Genomic DNA, 18045 nt, shown 5'->3' with positions numbered 1-18045 from the left:
AGACCAATTATCACCTACGTCACACGACGTCAAGTAGGCTCAACTGCGCATGTCGGTGGCAAAAGACAAACTTCTCTTGGGTTAGTCTCCCGACTGCAGACATATACGGAGACCTTTTCAAAGCTGTTGAAAAGCTACTAGTTCATGTGTATTATGTATATTACATATGAAGGAGAAACAAAACCAAAAATCCCCGCCTTGTGTACACACACACACACTCACTTTGTCTTTTACTGACATCATGTGAAAAAATGCCGCGTTCCCTATAGATTTGTTATTATGTCAGAATATAGGCTATGCTTATTTTAGCATTTAGGCTGCATAGACAGAATCCAAGGGCTTTATGACCCAGTGGATGAAACCACTCAGTCGGAGTGATGAGAGGGAGAGGGCCAGTGTGATATCTGACAGTGTTCTGCAGTGCGTTCAGTATAAAACCAGTGAGATGCCTCGCCCGCGCCGAACTTCTTAAGTGCCGCACAACTAACGCTGGACTGAAAGCGACATGACGAGGTGATGATTTTTACCACTTTCAGCGCGTTTATAATTTTTCAATGCACTTTTATCGTGAAAATGTATCGCAGTAAATATTGGTAGAATAGTTTTTTGGAACAATTGGTTTTCCTCAGAACTGTTGCAGAAACCATAAATGTAAAATAATGGAAAGTCACGTCAAAAAGGATATTTCAGAGACAACCGAAAAACATTTATTCGTTTAATTTTTGGAAAATCAACGTGCATCAAATGGACACCAATGACGATGGAGCGGTGTTTGATTTTGAGAAGATGACAAAAAATGCAACGTTTTATGTTGGATAAGCAATCAGCTTTTGAAGCTAGATGACATCTATCAAGCGCATCGAGGGATGGAGCACTCTAGTCACTTAAAGCCAACATCTGTTGTTTATGGAGAGTTTTTTAATATTTCAACCAACGATACAAATCGGACTTTAACGTCGAAAGAAGAGAACGAGTCTAGTTTAGCTTTCCAAGTGGGTTTAGCTGTTACGTTATCTCTACTAACTTTTGCAACGACTTTATCAAATGCGTTTGTTATTGCCACTATATATAAATCTAGAAAACTGCACACCCCTGCAAACTTTCTGATTGCTTCTCTTGCTCTTACAGACCTTCTAGTGTCGATATTAGTGATGCCAATAAGTGCACTGTACACGGTGTGCCAATCCTGGACTCTGGGTCAAATTATTTGTGATATTTGGTTGTCTTCAGACATAACGTGCTGCACCGCTTCTATTCTTCACCTGTGTGTGATTGCTCTGGACCGTTACTGGGCAATAACAGATGCTGTTGAATACTCCAAGAAGCGCACTCCTGCGCGCGCTGCGGGAATGATCGCCACAGCCTGGGTTATTGCGATCTCAATATCTCTTCCGCCCTTCTTCTGGCGTCAGGTCAAAGCTGAGGAGGTAACCAGTTGCAACGTGAACACTGACCATATTTTCTATACAATTTACTCAACTTTTGGAGCGTTCTATATTCCCACATTGCTACTTATAGCCCTCTACGGCAGGATCTATGTGGAAGCCAGAAAGAGAATTTTGAAACAGTCGCCTTCCAAACCTGGAAAAAGACTGACCTCAGCACATTTGATTACAAACTCGCCAGGTTCAGTTGCATCGACTTCATCTCTTAACTACGGAACTAACGACAATTGCTCTTGTGACACTACATCCACTGCAAATCTAAACCAGGTGAAAGTCACCGTGTCTGACGCGCTTCTAGAAAAAAAGAGGATATCTGCAGCCAGAGAGAGAAAAGCTACAAAAACTTTAGGAATAATTCTCGGTGCCTACATCATATGTTGGCTCCCGTTTTTCATTTACACTTTATTAGTTCCTGTTTGTGATTCATGTTTTCATCCAGAATTATTTGACATATTCACATGGCTGGGCTACCTGAACTCTTTAATTAACCCTATTATTTACACCATGTCAAATGAAGATTTCAAAAAAGCTTTCCATAAACTCATTCGCTTTAAATGTTGCAGGTCCTGAAATTAGTAATATCAAATAGGTAAAAAGAGGTGTATTCGATATAAAAGTTGATAAACCACTCAATATCTATAATGTAGAGGATGCATGCTTTTTTATAGTAAAAAAATACTGTGGTTTTTCTGAAGTAGCCAATGGTCTTTAATTAACATGGTAATTTGGCAGCACCAGATTTATAAGAATGTATTCTTGTGTTTCACTGCCATTATGTAAAATGTCCAACATCCTTGGCCTGTGTCTGTTATGCTGTTGCATTTGTTGATATGCAATTATCCGCCAAATCTTTTCTCCAAACAATTGATCTCAGCCTTTAATGGTTGAAATAGTGCGGTAGCTGCAGATGGTTCGGCATAACTAACGGATTCTTAAGGCCAATCCTCTGAAAAACAGCACAAATATTTTCGTGCCTAAGACCTCTTGATTAAAAAAAAATCAGATGTGCCTGCTTTATAGAGACAAGGATGACATTTAGCTAAACAGATAGAGATCATGTGTGAGGACTAACACTCATAATTGTCATGTAAATAGTCTTTACATTGTGAGTAATGTTTACTCAAATTGGACTCCATACAAAGCTCAATGTATCTGTATGCATTGTAAAGTGTATGTACAGTGTGTGTACATTATTTATGTCATATTTGTTATATTTTGTTAAGGAGCTTGACCTGTGGATGCAATCAAACCATTGCAACCCCACGGGGCATCACAGAATACGGTTTGTATAATTACACTAAATTGTCAATTGTACCACAGATTAAACAGAGCCTATTGTGAAACAATTCACATATCACCACCCACCATCATTTTTAAAGCTTTCAAATTGTCCATAGAGTACATTCCATTATCGGTCTGCATGTACTATCATGCGAAGAAAGAATATATGCTTAATATGAGTCTATACAATCGAGAGAAGCCAGTACAATGCAATAGAGCTCAACCGCTGCGAGGTACAGTGAAGAGCAAGACATTAACCATAAAGTTCAAAGTTAGTTTTATGAAAATTTACTATTATTAAGTTGTGTATTCTCTGCTTGTGAAAAAGAAAAGAAAAGTATGATCATTTGGTTTCATATGGTACATTCAGGGTTTACGGTGGGCCCACTGAATGGGAACGATGCTTCATCAAAGGTAGCTTTTGCTGTATAATAAAGCTTCTCTGCACAATGCACTGTAATTTATCTGTCTCTGTGGGTTAAAGCCCAACCCCAGTAGAGCACTGATCACTGCTGCTGTTGTGGAATACAATAAATAAAAGGTCTATGGAATATTGAGGGTATGGACATTTTCCTTCAGAAGAAAAGGGGGATGGAACTGTTACAGTGGAATGTACATATCAAATGTGACAGTAATACGTTTCCAATTAGAGCTGATGTTTTGATGGCAGTAAAGGGTAAATGAATGTTATTGAGTTGTGCTGGTAATAATGTGTAGCACAAATAGCTTGCAGTCAGAGAGAGATATGCGGTGAGCATATCTTAGTCTTTCCTGGATCAGATTACATTGACATCCTGCATTATGTTTAAAAACAAAATAAAATAAAATGTCCCTTGATGGCACTGTTGCCATGCAATAAAAGTTTAAATGTTATATTATTCTTACACAGACACATAATGAATATCCTGCTTTCCATCTGAGATCGATGAGGCGCAAATGTAAGACTACTGTTTCCATGGTTCCTTGCTGTATTGCGTGGCAGCTCCACAGTCGCAGTAGTGTCTTTCTGAAGAAGAAGAGAAAAAAGCACATGGCTGGCATACAGATCTAGAGAGATGGATGAGAGTGATGGATGACAGCGATGGATGAGAGCGATGGATGAGAGTGATGTGTGGTGTCACCGTATCTCAGTGATGGAGGGACAGATGGCTGATCTTCTGCGTCTCTTCTCCAGCTTCAGAGCTGGAGCTTAGGAGACATGCCAGTCAACCCCTGTCAGTGTTTCCTGAATGATGTAACCCTTACACCCACACTCCCCCAGTCCTGTGTTTTCCTCCATTGTACTGAACTCATCGTTCCCTGCTAAGCGATGCATGATGACGGTTATCTATCCTGAATGCTACTCTATACATCGCTTGTGTTGCCAATACCTTACACTTCAGCTGTTGGCCTAAATGTAATCATACAGTCTTAATTACAGTATGCATGACATGCAACAGATGCATGTTCTGCTTTTCAGTCCATGCGAGTCAGAAATTGAATAATCAAGCCAGTGATTACAAAGAATACATCATCTTTGTATGTTGCTTTGGGAGATGAGAACAAGTGGAGGTTTTACACATTTTGATTCTACGTGAGATGAGCAGTGTGAAACTGATCGCTGTGCTAGAGTTCAACTCTGCCAGGAAGTTATGAATCTCCACTTCACATCGATGCGTGAATCCCTCAGGCAGCTGAGAAGGGCGTGAACACTGAGATCACAAGCCCAGCTTATGTTCATAGCGTCCTGTTTTAGGTAGGCTATCCTATCAACAGCATTAAGCATCTTGACTTCAGTTTGACAGTTGTTTGTCTTTACATTTCCAGTTAGTGAGAGATTGGAATGTGATGGAGGAACCATAACTAGAAATCCTGCTGTTTTAACTCTTACGTTTTCTGAAGAGGCAGCCGTGCTGATGTGCCATGGATACAGAGATGAAGGAATATGAATAATTATTAATATGAATCATTAGAACAATATCAAACTGTGTAGCCTAAGCAACACTTATGAATAATTATGTTTTTTTTTTTTTTTATAGAATAGAAGTATGCAGTGGCATAACGACATCTCTGACGTTGATAACAAACCAAACCGTTCAACCAAATCGGTTGAAAATTGAGCAAGTTATGGTAATTTAAAAAGTACATGTAGCATCAACACAATGTTATGGGTGAGCGAGTTGACTGTAGCAACTCCGTTGTCCGGCAACGCGGACGAGACATCTACCCTTTATATACATCTATGGCTCAAATACCCAGACTGCTAAGTTTAAACATCCTCCCATCCCCATGTCTTTGGAACAAGACCCTCGACAGTAACACACACTGTATATTCATCTGGCGAATAGAGCCCCTACCAAGCAGTAGCCTACGATGTCTCATAAAGCCTCTCTTGAAGATTGGATGAGCTCAAGTAGGCTGTCAAGTCCCCCTTGGCCTCCTGATTTCTGCAGCGGCCAAAAAACCACATCGTTTCCCATAATTACCAGGCCTGTTTAAATGGGGGGTGCTTGATGTAATGCCATTAAAGAGAGAAATCCCAAGTGTGGAGGCTAAATGAACTCTGTTTCCGTGTGTGTGGAGCTGATGAAAACAAGTGAGGCTCAGGCGACCAGCGAGCTCCTTTGTGATTATTTATTTACGTTCTGTATCATTTCATGTTTCACAGGGGCACCAAGCTGTGTTTCTGGCTAGGAAGCTGTGCAGTGCTGACGAACAGGGAGTTTGTGACCTCTGTGTGTCTCTTTCACATGCATGACCTGTGTCTGACATGGGGATACAGGGTACTGCTGTCATAGCTATTTGACATGACTCTATGAGGGGAACTCATAGAGTAACTCATAGATAACTCATCGTTGTCCGTTGGAAACATAGAGATAGAGAAAGCTCAAATACAATTTATTTGAAAAGCATGTTCAGATCGCTCAGATTAACGACTGTATTCCAAAGGGCGGCATAGAATATAGCCAATGTACGACACACGACAAGTAAATGAACAAGGTAAAAAGGTTTGCAGAATCAAGAAGATATTACCTTGAAAAAAAATACATTCCCTTCCAACAATGATGGCATTATAGAAAATCATGAATATGACATGAGCACACTTACATCAGTGACATGTAGAATTGAATGCCTAGAAGATGATGTTGAAGCTAGAGGTCTTCTATCATTTATGGAAAGATTTGTATAGCAGCGTTTCAGAGAACTCTAAAATGTAATACAAACCACTCAAGGTGAAATTATTGGTATGATGATGGCTATAAATGCTTTGTGATTTATTCCTTGAAAATCTCATCTGAATAGCCTGACACTTGTTTTATTTGCTGAAATGTCATCTCATTCTGTCTGTACATAGCAGAATTTGGCCTCTTCTTCTATTACGCTGCTCCTGGTGAAATTCAAATAGCCACCTCTCTGAACTCAATATTTGATGATGGCTCAATAACATGCTTTTCCACTGCAATATTTACTCATGCCTAAAAATGATGGGAGCGACAAATGCAGAGACCAGAGATGTAATGTTTTATGTAAAGACCCTTTTCCCAGTCTCCGCGACACCAATGATTGTCCGTAATAAACATCCTCTACCCAGGAACTTTATTTCTGTTGTCGATTGAAGTTAAGAATCAATTGCAGATTGGAACATCCAATCATTCCTCTCCAAGTAGCTGTATGGCAGTTTGTATTTTTTGGGGCGATTTTTTTTCAAAGATATGGTTTCCTTGGAAGTTAATATCTCCTGGGAGATTTGGGCTGCTCCAGGGTGGCAGTGTCCCAGTGCTTTACAGGTACTGGCCTGGAATAAGAAGCAGGAGCTGAGGTACGTCTCTGCATAATGTCCCTCGCCTCACAAAGGAGGACTGGGGTGTTTGAGTTGGCTGGGCCAGAGATTCTGGATCTCACTAAATGTCAAGATTTAGCTGTCTGAACCCAGCTTCTGAAATGGATTTTTGCTTGATATAGTTTCACATCTTTAAATAAACCTGGTCTTCCGGTAGGCTACAGTTTCAATTGGTGCACAAGATTTTGTGTATTATCCTAGCCTAATTGTTTCCAATGGCATTATTATCCTAGGCATTAATCCTTGTGACTTTGAAAATTACCTGATTATTCTTTGTTGGATTTCCAAGATGGTGATTATTCAAAATGCAGATCTACTCATCACACCATAGATATCTACTTCAATATGCAGTCTTGATTCCGGAATTGACAGCATCATTATCTTTTGAAGGGGCATTGATGAGCCAAATTGATTAAGTCATGATTCCTCAACACCACTTGTTTATGATCCCAGAGAGAAAGGTTGAACTGTTTGTCAAGAAGGATTTTTTTCTAGTCATTAATTTCGTGATTCCAAAACGACATATTATTGAATTGGGATCCCAAGGTCTTTTTTGTTGATAACCTCCATAATAACTTCTATACCATTGCATTTCACAGTACGGAATGTAACTATGAACTAAATGAGTGTGTAACTTTCACTAGATAAACATGCTGTTATCCTTCTTATCGCACCTACATTAGATGGTCGTGTTTGATTTGTAGATTTGTCGGCTTCACTCCAACATAGATGATGCAAGAAAAATGGAATGTTTTTGTCAATTGTTTAGTTCTCAAGCGTTCTGACACTAATGTACTGACTGAATACTTCAGAGCCATCCCAAACATAATAGGACCAGTTCGGTCCATACGTGATTGTTTGTCCACGCAAAACTCATCACCAAAACACTAATAACATCATGTTCTTAGAGGGATCTGACTTGGGCTTGGATCCGTGCGTTTACACTCCTGGGCCTTTCTTTTACTATCACCGTGGTAACCTGCAAGAGGAAGAGGTTTAGGTCGTTCAATTTTATACACAATGCCATTATTTGTTAAAAACTAAAAGATATGGTAGCTTTAGATATTCAAGTTTGCTGTATTATTTGTATTCCTGAGCTGTTTGATTTGATGTCATGGATTGCGTCTTGTCTGCAGTATGGGAGGATAGCTTCTGTAGTAACTAAGGGAAGATGAGATGATTTTATGCTGCAAGGAAAGAGGCGTAAATATTCCCTCTTTATAGTTTTATATCGTCTGCTCACTCTAGTCATTTTTGCATTGGTTGTGTCATACTTTCCGTGTTTGATTACAGTATATACATTTTTGTTCTTGATTTTAATTGTTCTTCATGTCAGTTGTTGCCATGGGATGTTTTTGCATGTAACCATGTAGAACAAAATTTGGTCTGTTTTGACATTTCCTGTATAGTGTTAAGACAAGACTTGATTTTCTGTCTGTGAACATTCAGAAAATGTATCTTTTGTCAGATGAGCATTTTAGCCTGTCACCCAGAGAACTAAATATATCAGTTGAGCTGCTGCCTTGCCTATCACATAAGACGGCAAAGGTCTGTTTGACAATGCAAAACACCATACATGAATTTAACGAGCTAGTCTTTGATAGACACACACAAGTCTTTTAAGTCTCATTATCTTGAGCTCACAAGAAGCCTCACCAAGGCTTTTTTTCTTTCTTAAAGCAGAAATATCTACACTGTCCTCCAGCATTTTTACAAGGCTACAATGTTTCTGTTAGTCTTTAATGTTCTGTCTCATGCAAATATAGTACCAGTCAGCTGAAACAGAATTTAAATAATAAATTGCGCTTCAGTGCTATGGAAGAATGTAATTTCATTAACTGCCCCATGCCTATGCTGCACAATTGCATCTCTGAGATTATAAAGGAAGGGTAGAGGTATCAATATTTCAGAGAGGCCACATTTCTAGCATACAGATGAACTTGGGCAGCAAACACTCATTAGTGCGGCAAACAACACCATGCCTTTGCTTGTCAATGAAAGTCAAGCATGATAGGTCTAACGCTAAAGAACATGAAAGTCAACTTTGATCACGATTAATTTCTACGGGCTGTCGTTTTGTAAATAAGCTTGTTTGAAATGTGTGAAACAATGTATAAACATATTTTAATATTGTTTTTTTTGAAGGTCGGTTGCATCAGGCGCTCACTTGCTGAACTGCTTTGTTGCTTCCGGCGATATTAGCCTTTTTCAATGATACCTCATCGATACTGCAACCTCTGGATATCAATGTTTTTCACACCTCTGATCCGATAAATGTTTTAAAGTTCCTGATTAAAACATGGAAATATCAAGACTTTTACATATCATTTTTGATGCAATGACTTACGTTTTCTAACATTGAGGCACCTTGACAGATCAAACAACCATAAAGTAGCCGATGTATTTGATATTTCTTCAGTATTTTAACTCAGACAGCAGATGTAACCTTTTAAGTTACGGTGATGACTGACTGATGACCTTGGTTGTTAGGCTATACTTTTGATGACTGCAAAGCAGAAAGGAGAACATTTTGAACTGCTCTGATTCTTCTTTGTAAAAGGTGTGGTCAAACAAATGCCAGAGTTCACTGAATGCCTTGTTTTTATCTGTGCTGACCACTCCACCCAGAGAATGCTCCTGAGATTGGTTTCTCCTCAAGCACTCTTGCAGCAATTTGGAGGGCTGTGATAGCGAAATCGTGAGAATTATGAATAAAATTTACTGATGTTGTAATGATGAAATTACACTGTGTTTTTTTCTTAAGTAACCTACTAAATATTTCATTTCAAATATAAATATTCTAATCGTCATTATTACATTAATTATTTCATGACACTTTTTGTCATGACACCATTACAGGGTTCATGTGCCTGGTTGAGTTTCTCATTATTATTCAATGTTCTCCAGAGTAGCATCACCAATTTGAGGATCTGTATTAGAAAACAACACAGCCATATTTGAAGGCCATATTGGAATTTTGTGCAAAAGTATTTCAAAGGCTATCAAGTAATTGCAATAATCCTCTCCTCGGTACAGGGGTTTACACAATTTTGAGATTGTGTAAACAATGTAAGATGACACTAATGCAAAATAGAATGGATCAGACAAAAAACAAAAGCCTTTGATCTCCCTCTATAGAACACTCAGAACTGGCTGCAGACCAGAGTTGTTGGCTAGTGCAGCTAAAGTTTATCAAGGACACTTAGCTATTTGGCTTATCACAGAAGAATTGATTCAAATTCAGTGTAAGTGACAAAATAAAAGGAACTTTTACTGCCATTTCAAGGCCGGTAAATTGTATAATTCAATTTGTTTATAGTGAAACAGCGTTCTCGTACAAGAGTGGAGACATGTTTTGTCCAGGCTGAATTATAGTTTGACCATTGTCACAGGAGTTCAGTTGCTGTGCTGCTTTCAACTGGTCACTAAAGTAAAGTAGGCCAGACTAGACAAGGGTTAGGGTTCCTCCTATAGTTCCGTTAAACTCCGCCCCCAGAGGAGCTGCGATTACTCTCACTGACAGAATGCAAAGTGCTGGAGATGAATCATAGTGACCAACAGTCCTCAGCTTATCTCCCATGATCACAGCAGTCAGAAGATGAGTTATTAATGCTTAGCTTAAACACACCAGAGAGCTGCACCGGGGGGGCTCTGACAGACTCAGCCGGTGTCTCTAGCTCCTGCTACATTATCACCTGTACTAGGGTGATTTATGGAGCCACGTTCAGTTTCTGAGACTGTTCCAACCCTTTACCACACAGAGGGATGTGTTCCATCTAAGGGAAGCTACTAGAACTTAATTCGCAATGACACCCTGCTGACTCTGAACAAAACTTTGTATTTTTTAGAGACTAAACGAAGGATCAGCAAAACATTATTAAATTTTTCAAATATAGAAATACAACAAAGCATTATTTTGAAGCTTCGTGATTAGATCTTTTCTGGTTTATTGACGGTGAACTCAGCTTCCCCATAAAAGTTGTCTTTTTTCTTTTTACCTTTCTGTTAGCTGTGGCTTAACCCTCTGACTTCATAACTGACAGTTTTTCAGAGGTGCAGGCTGTGAAGTGGAGGCCTGTACGTGGGGAAAGTACTAAACACCCTTTCAGTCTCGGATTTGTTGGTCCTGTCAAGGCAAAAATCGTTTTACCTGAATAGAAATGACTCCATTTGTGAGTTGGGCTACATATTTAACAGTATCTGTTGAGGCATGAAGGAGTTAGGAGTGGGATAAAAATGATAAATAATAATTTTAGACAGAGCTATTCTTGCTATTTAATTTTATTTAACAACCTCTCAGGTTAGACTTAAAATTATGCAGCTCTGTTCCTTTGCAAGTTTAAATAGCTGCTATTCAGCTTGAGATATTTAGAGGAGTCTAAGAGTAAAACTGCTGTGAAAGCGAATGGAGGTCAGAGTCAATGCACAGCCTTTTGGAACTGGGATGACAGTATCTGTGTCTCTGAAGGAAGTGTGCTACACAAATTCAGGGTCTAAAAACAGACATTTCTCTCTCCAATTCAGAGGAAATGTGCTATCATCCATATTCCAATCAAACCACCTTTCTCATCCAGGTCTAAATAGATATGAAATTGGATGAACTGACAGAGGACTAATTTAGACGTAGCTCATTTCATTCAGCCTCTCAATAAATAAAGAACCAACAGATGATAATGCAAACCCATTATGACAACAACGCTGCCTAGCTTCACAATATCGGTTCCTTAACAGGATACTAAATGCATTTTTGGGGGGCTTTTCAACTCAATGGGTATGATAGTGGCCTTTATAATTTCAAAGATTGAAATTATACACAATGGCTATGTGCCTGCTCTCATTCCGATTAAAGCATTTCAATTAAGTTTGACACTTTTTTTTTACAATTCATCCCCTTCCATTGAGCCCTTTGTGTAATAAATCCGTTGGACTGCACCCAGGTTTTCTATTAGAAAAACACAATATTTGCATATGGCAGCTGTGGTTGCAAAACATAGGAGTTAGTTTGAGGATGAAGCAGTCTGTTGTGTCATGTGTGTCATGTGTGTCATGTGTGTCTGTGTCTGAGTGTCTGAGTGTGTGTGTGTCTGAGGGATGTGTCTGTGTGTGTGTCTGTGTGTGTGTGTGTCTGAGGGATGTGTGTCTGAGTGTCTGAGTGTGTGTGTGTCTGAGTGTCTGAGTGTGTGTGTGTCTGAGTGATGTGTGTCTGTGTGTGTGTGTGTGTGTCTGTGTGTGTGTGTGTCTGAGGGATGTGTGTCTGAGTGATGTGTGTCTGTGTGTGTGTGTCTGTGTGTGTGTGTGTCTGAGGGATGTGTGTCTGAGTGATGTGTGTCTGTGTGTGTGTGTCTGTGTGTGTGTGTGTGTCTGAGGGATGTGTGTCTGAGGGATGTGTGTCTGTGTGTGTGTCTGTGTGTGTGTGTGTGTGTGTCTGAGTGTGTGTGTGTCTGTGTGTGTGTGTGTCTGAGTGATGTGAACAAGGTGCGTCCCTAGCACACATACAGCACCATGTCCCCCTACACATACAGCACCATGTCCCCCCTAGCACACATACAGCACCATGTCCCCCCTAGCACACATACAGCACCATGTCCCCCTAGCACACATACAGCACCATGTCCCCCCTAGCACACATACAGCACCATGTCCCCCCTAGCACACATACAGCACCATGTCCCCCCTAGCACACATACAGCACCATGTCCCCCCTAGCACACATACAGCACCATGTCCCCCCTAGCACACATACAGCACCATGTCCCCCCTAGCACACATACAGCACCATGTCCCCCCTAGCACACATACAGCACCATGTCCCCCCTACACATACAGCACCATGTCCCCCCTAGCACACATACAGCACCATGTCCCCCCTAGCACACATACAGCACCATGTCCCCCCTAGCACACATACAGCACCATGTCCCCCCTAGCACACATACAGCACCATGTCCCCCCTACACATACAGCACCATGTCCCCCCTACACATACAGCACCATGTCCCCCCTAGCACACATACAGCACCATGTCCCCCCTAGCACACATACAGCACCATGTCCCCCCTAGCACACATACAGCACCATGTCCCCCCTAGCACACATACAGCACCATGTCCCCCTAGCACACATACAGCACCATGTCCTCCTAGCACACATACAGCACCATGTCCCCCCTAGCACACATACAGCACCATGTCCCCCCTAGCACACATACAGCACCATGTCCCCCCTAGCACACATACAGCACCATGTCCCCCCTAGCACACATACAGCACCATGTCCCCCCTAGCACACATACAGCACCATGTCCCCCCTACACATACAGCACCATGTCCCCCCTACACATACAGCACCATGTCCCCCCTAGCACACATACAGCACCATGTCCCCCCTACACATACAGCACCATGTCCCCCCTAGCACACATACAGCACCATGTCCCCCCTAGCACACATACAGCACCATGTCCCCCCTAGCACACATACAGCACCATGTCCCCCCTAGCACACATACAGCACCATGTCCCCCCTAGCACACATACAGCACCATGTCCTCCTAGCACACATACAGCACCATGTCCCCCCTACACATACAGCACCATGTCCCCCCTAGCACACATACAGCACCATGTCCCCCTAGCACACATACAGCACCATGTCCCCCTAGCACACATACAGCACCATGTCCTCCTAGCACACATACAGCACCATGTCCCCCCTAGCACACATACAGCACCATGTCCTCCTAGCACACATACAGCACCATGTCCCCCCTAGCACACATACAGCACCATGTCCCCCCTAGCACACATACAGCACCATGTCCTCCTAGCACACATACAGCACCATGTCCCCCTAGCACACATACAGCACCATGTCCCCCCTAGCACACATACAGCACCATGTCCCCCCTAGCACACATACAGCACCATGTCCCCCCTAGCACACATACAGCACCATGTCCCCCCTAGCACACATACAGCACCATGTCCCCCCTACACATACAGCACCATGTCCCCCCTACACATACAGCACCATGTCCCCCCTAGCACACATACAGCACCATGTCCCCCCTAGCACACATACAGCACCATGTCCCCCCTAGCACACATACAGCACCATGTCCCCCCTAGCACACATACAGCACCATGTCCCCCCTACACATACAGCACCATGTCCCCCCTACACATACAGCACCATGTCCCCCCTAGCACACATACAGCACCATGTCCCCCCTAGCACACATACAGCACCATGTCCCCCCTAGCACACATACAGCACCACCCAGAGATCACAAATCAGAGCGTGTAGATACTCACAAGTCTGACTGGCTGTACGGTAGGCTACAGTACTATAGCATTGCAGTTTTCTAACACCTTGTCATTCTCTTAATTAGACACATTTCCAGAGACCCTGACCCGGTAATACCTTTTGATGTTCTGTCGGTATAATGTCCCAGGGGCCTGTAGACATTTCCCATTACAAGGTCAGATCTGTTAGGAACAGGACCGTTGACTTTAATGAGAGATCATCTTGGTGCAAATCCCTAATTAGATATATTACAAGTCTGTGCTCATTGAGACATTCTTCATTAGGCTTTGACAGTGATGGACTCATCTCTAAACTCTACCCATTGTAAACTGAAGCCTCAGTTTTCCAGCCATAGCTTTCATTGAGAATTACACCATTCAGATCCCTCGGCAATTATCTGTCTGGGCAGACAATGACCCCCCCACGCACCGGAATAACTTCTTGTTTTGTCATTGATATCACACCTTATGCAATAAACAATCATCTGTTTCATTTGCATTTCATGTTGTTGTTTGGTGTACTTATGATTTACATATTCTCTTTTATTGAGTGAGGTGTTAATCAAAAATTGCTAATTTTGAACTGACTATTATTACACGTAGACATATTTTGAAAGGTAATTTTTAAAAGGCCAGGTGATTTACATTGGATTTGTAGATGAAAGACAAGCTTTGCTAAATATTTTTTTGCAGCATTCATCCTTCGATAAAGAACAGTACTTTGCACTTTGTATTCAAACACTGGACCCAGTGCTCACATGCTTCATTATATGAATAATTATTGTCATGGAAGAATTGTGGCCTGTTTGCTGATATCAAACAGACATTAAGGATAAGTTCGTTGTATTATGTGAACATGCAATGTGGTCGTAGCCTGCTGGGGGTTCATTCTGAGCTGCGTCAGCACTAAAGTAGTTAACTCGGATTATGTAACTTCAGAACCACAAGATTTATATGTGTGTGAGCAGAGGGACTTCAAAGGTTCATAGATGAGATGGATCGCTTGTGAAACGGCCTAGGTCTGGTTTCAATCCCTTAGTCGCAACAATTCACCTTGATTTCCGTCAAATGTTTCCATGAATTTCAGGCTTACGTTCGATACAGAGTTACCAAAGGGAGTCAGGTGGCTGAGCGGTTAGGGAATCGGGCTAGTAATCTGAAGGTTGCCAGTTCGATTCCCGGCCGTGCCAATGACGTTGTGTCCTTGGGCAAGGCACTTCACCCTACTTGCCTCGGGGGGAATGTCCCTGTACTTACTGTAAGTCGCTCTGGATAAGAGCGTCTGCTAAATGACTAAATGTAAATGTAATGTAAATGTACCAAACAGAATGCATAATCTGTAACTCATTAGACGTCTCCCTTGCTTGCTGTCTGCCTCAGTCTTTTCCTAACATATCAAACTGAAGGAGTGGAAGGCCGACTTTGCGTTTCAGAAAAGTACCGTACCATATATTTAGCTTTACAATTTGAAGCTTTAATACTGTTAGAAGAAAAGGTTTGAATATGAGTTTTGAGTCACTAGGGGCTGCTTTGTGCCTACAGGCATCAACACAATACAGCCCCCGGAGAAAGATATCTTTTAGACGTAACAGTTCCTGTATTTTCTCTACCCTATTGAGAATCTCACCCCAGCCTCTCCCACTATATGCCCATTCTCAGGGGCATAACCCCTGTTAATCCCTGATGGAATATATATTGCAGCGTTTTTAAAAATAGTACTCCATCCGTATTGTAAGGTCATGTGGAAAATAACCTAATCCGTCATAGGTGTGATTCTAAGCAGTTTATCATGACAGGCGTAAAGGGCAGTGGGGGATTCATCTCCAAACTTTGATGGTCACCACAAAACCCTACATGTCACTTGCAAATCACCCAAACCCATGTTTGTATTTTGATATGAATCAGATGATGTAGTGCCTCGGCCTGATTGTAGGTGTACAGTATGGTCTGTAATTAAAAAGTGTGCCCTCTTCTGGAAGCCATTGTTACTACAGCTGGGGGCTTTTTTTGTTCAAGTGCCAAACAAATCAAGATACAACCTTGTAGAATCTCTATAGAGCATGGATTTTGCCTCGTATCTGTTAGTGATGTACTGTACTGTGAAATTGTCTACCTGTCTTACGTATATATGCGTGTAATGTTGGTGATAAGGCATATTGTATGATTCATGTACGTTATATTGAAAGGCATTGGACTTTACATAGAACTTAAAGGCCTAAGTGAGTGTGCAATGTGTTAAAAATATATTTTTTTATGGGGCTGAACAAAAAGCAGTGAAGGATAATCCCTTCAAACCACGGCTACAATGAGAATGGCTCTACCTAAAGTAACATGACACAAGCAATGCGTGATGTCAGTCTACAATGGACCCCTGAAAGAGCTGAGGATTTCTGATCCTCTTTATTCTGTGCAGTGTTCCAAGACTGGCAATAAGTATCTTGCCCTGTCTGTGGTAATTAGGTACAGTGCCAGACTCTGGAAACGGTGTCCAAAAATTACTTTGCAGCCTATACTAACATATAGGATTATTAAAGGCAATCAAAGGATTTGTGACTGAGCTTCAGCTTAAGGGAAACAAAGCAAAGGATTTACACAGCCTCAGGTTATATTGTAGCTTGTGGCACTATGAACTAAAATCATATTTAGATTTAACGACCCTTGAAAAGACTCGGACAAGACGACACTAAGCAACTGATCATACTTTGTTTTTATTGGCATCATGTGCTGACTCCACGCCTCCTCAGAATAGAACAATGTGTCATTGTTAGCATCTTCTGGATGAGCTCTAACACTTTCTCTGACTCGAAGGGTGGCTTGTCTTTGGACTTCCTCTGAGTGAGACAGCCAAGACATCTCGATCCTCGGAGCCCCTGTCCTCATTCCCTCCTCGCTAAGAGACCCGCCAGCCAATCAGAACACCCCACTTCACCACACCGTGCAGGCTACAGAGACACCCAGCTGTGAAGCCACGTCAGACTTGATCTCCAGTCTGAATGGGAATCCACAATAGGATTATCTTGTCCAGTTGTTCTTCCTTTAGTCAAAGTCACTTGACCTCCACTCACGGCGACCTTTGTTTACGCGTAGAGCTTTAAGCTTTATTTTTAGATATTAAGGGTTATGCGGAGAGGCTTGTGGGACTAAATTGAATGGATTATCCATGCTACAGTATTATACTCTTCCACAGATCATGTTATGGTTCACTTGGTTGCTGTCCTCTGACAACTGTGCTGATGTTCCAGTTGGCTTGTTAGTTACTGCAGGGTTGTGCAATTAAAAACAGAACACTGTTTAACTTCGTATAAGTAATAGAGAGTTTCAACAGAGTGCAGACCTAATAAACCTTGTTTATTTTTTTTAACAGAGCAACTGTATGAACTTTCAACAGTATTCTGTGAAGAACTGGACCTGAGTGTGGTACACAAAGATTTCAAAAACGAAATTCAGGGTTCTCTCATAAGAAACAAAGCAACTAATTTTGATCTTGTGAAAAATCTGCACAAGTCGGCAACAAAATGCCTGGATGCAAGAGTCTTTTTGAAGGCAAATTAACATGTCACCCAATTTGTGAAATTGGCTGCAATCTGAGATTCTTGCTTATCGCTTCCTTTTGTTAAAGATTCATTTCCATTTGGTCTGATGCCTTTGTGAATAGGGCAATGACTGTCATCTCTGAATATAAATGGAGTTGGTCTCAGAAGTACTTCATCAAACGTCAACAGTGTTCTAGAGTGGGTGGTCCCCACATTAACATGAAAGCCAGAACACTGACTCATTATCTTAGCACTTCAATGAGAGACCCACTACCACCAGAAATCTATATAGAGAGAATGCTGTTGATAGATATGAGACAAAGTTTCAGCACAATTACGGTGACACATTCTCTAATGTGAGGGATTAGATGAAGTGCATGAACTTGTAATTGGAAATGCAAATATTTGGGTTATTTTTGTAGTTCTATTTTGACCGAGCACATTTTCTTTGTTCTGTCACGTAGGTGATGTTTGATCTTTCGCTGACGTAAACGGCTTCAACTTTCCCCTACTCATCCCAATCAAACGGGTCACAGTTCATGAGGACATATCCTTAGAAGACTTAAGGCACCAAAAGGCTACTAACACCGCTGCCAGACAATCCTGTTCCTTGGAGCGGGGGAGCAAATCCACCATTGGAGTTCCTGCCCTAAACCTCAGAGG

At 41.5% G+C, this 18045-nt stretch overlaps 1 protein-coding gene across 1 annotated transcript; it reads left to right on the top strand.

Moving 5' to 3' along the window:
* Positions 1-418: 418 nt before the first annotated feature.
* Positions 419-3913, top strand: LOC134025462 (5-hydroxytryptamine receptor 1B-like). The gene has a single exon (XM_062468501.1). It carries the CDS (start codon positions 867-869, stop codon positions 2013-2015), a length of 1149 nt encoding a protein of 382 aa, XP_062324485.1. The 5' UTR covers positions 419-866; the 3' UTR covers positions 2016-3913.
* Positions 3914-18045: the final 14132 nt, after the last annotated feature.

This window comes from Osmerus eperlanus, chromosome 8 (assembly GCF_963692335.1).
Source record: "Osmerus eperlanus chromosome 8, fOsmEpe2.1, whole genome shotgun sequence".
Lineage (NCBI taxonomy): Eukaryota > Metazoa > Chordata > Actinopteri > Osmeriformes > Osmeridae > Osmerus > Osmerus eperlanus.
The sequence above is the reverse complement of the archived record's forward strand: the minus strand, read 5'-3'. Positions and strand labels throughout refer to the sequence as shown.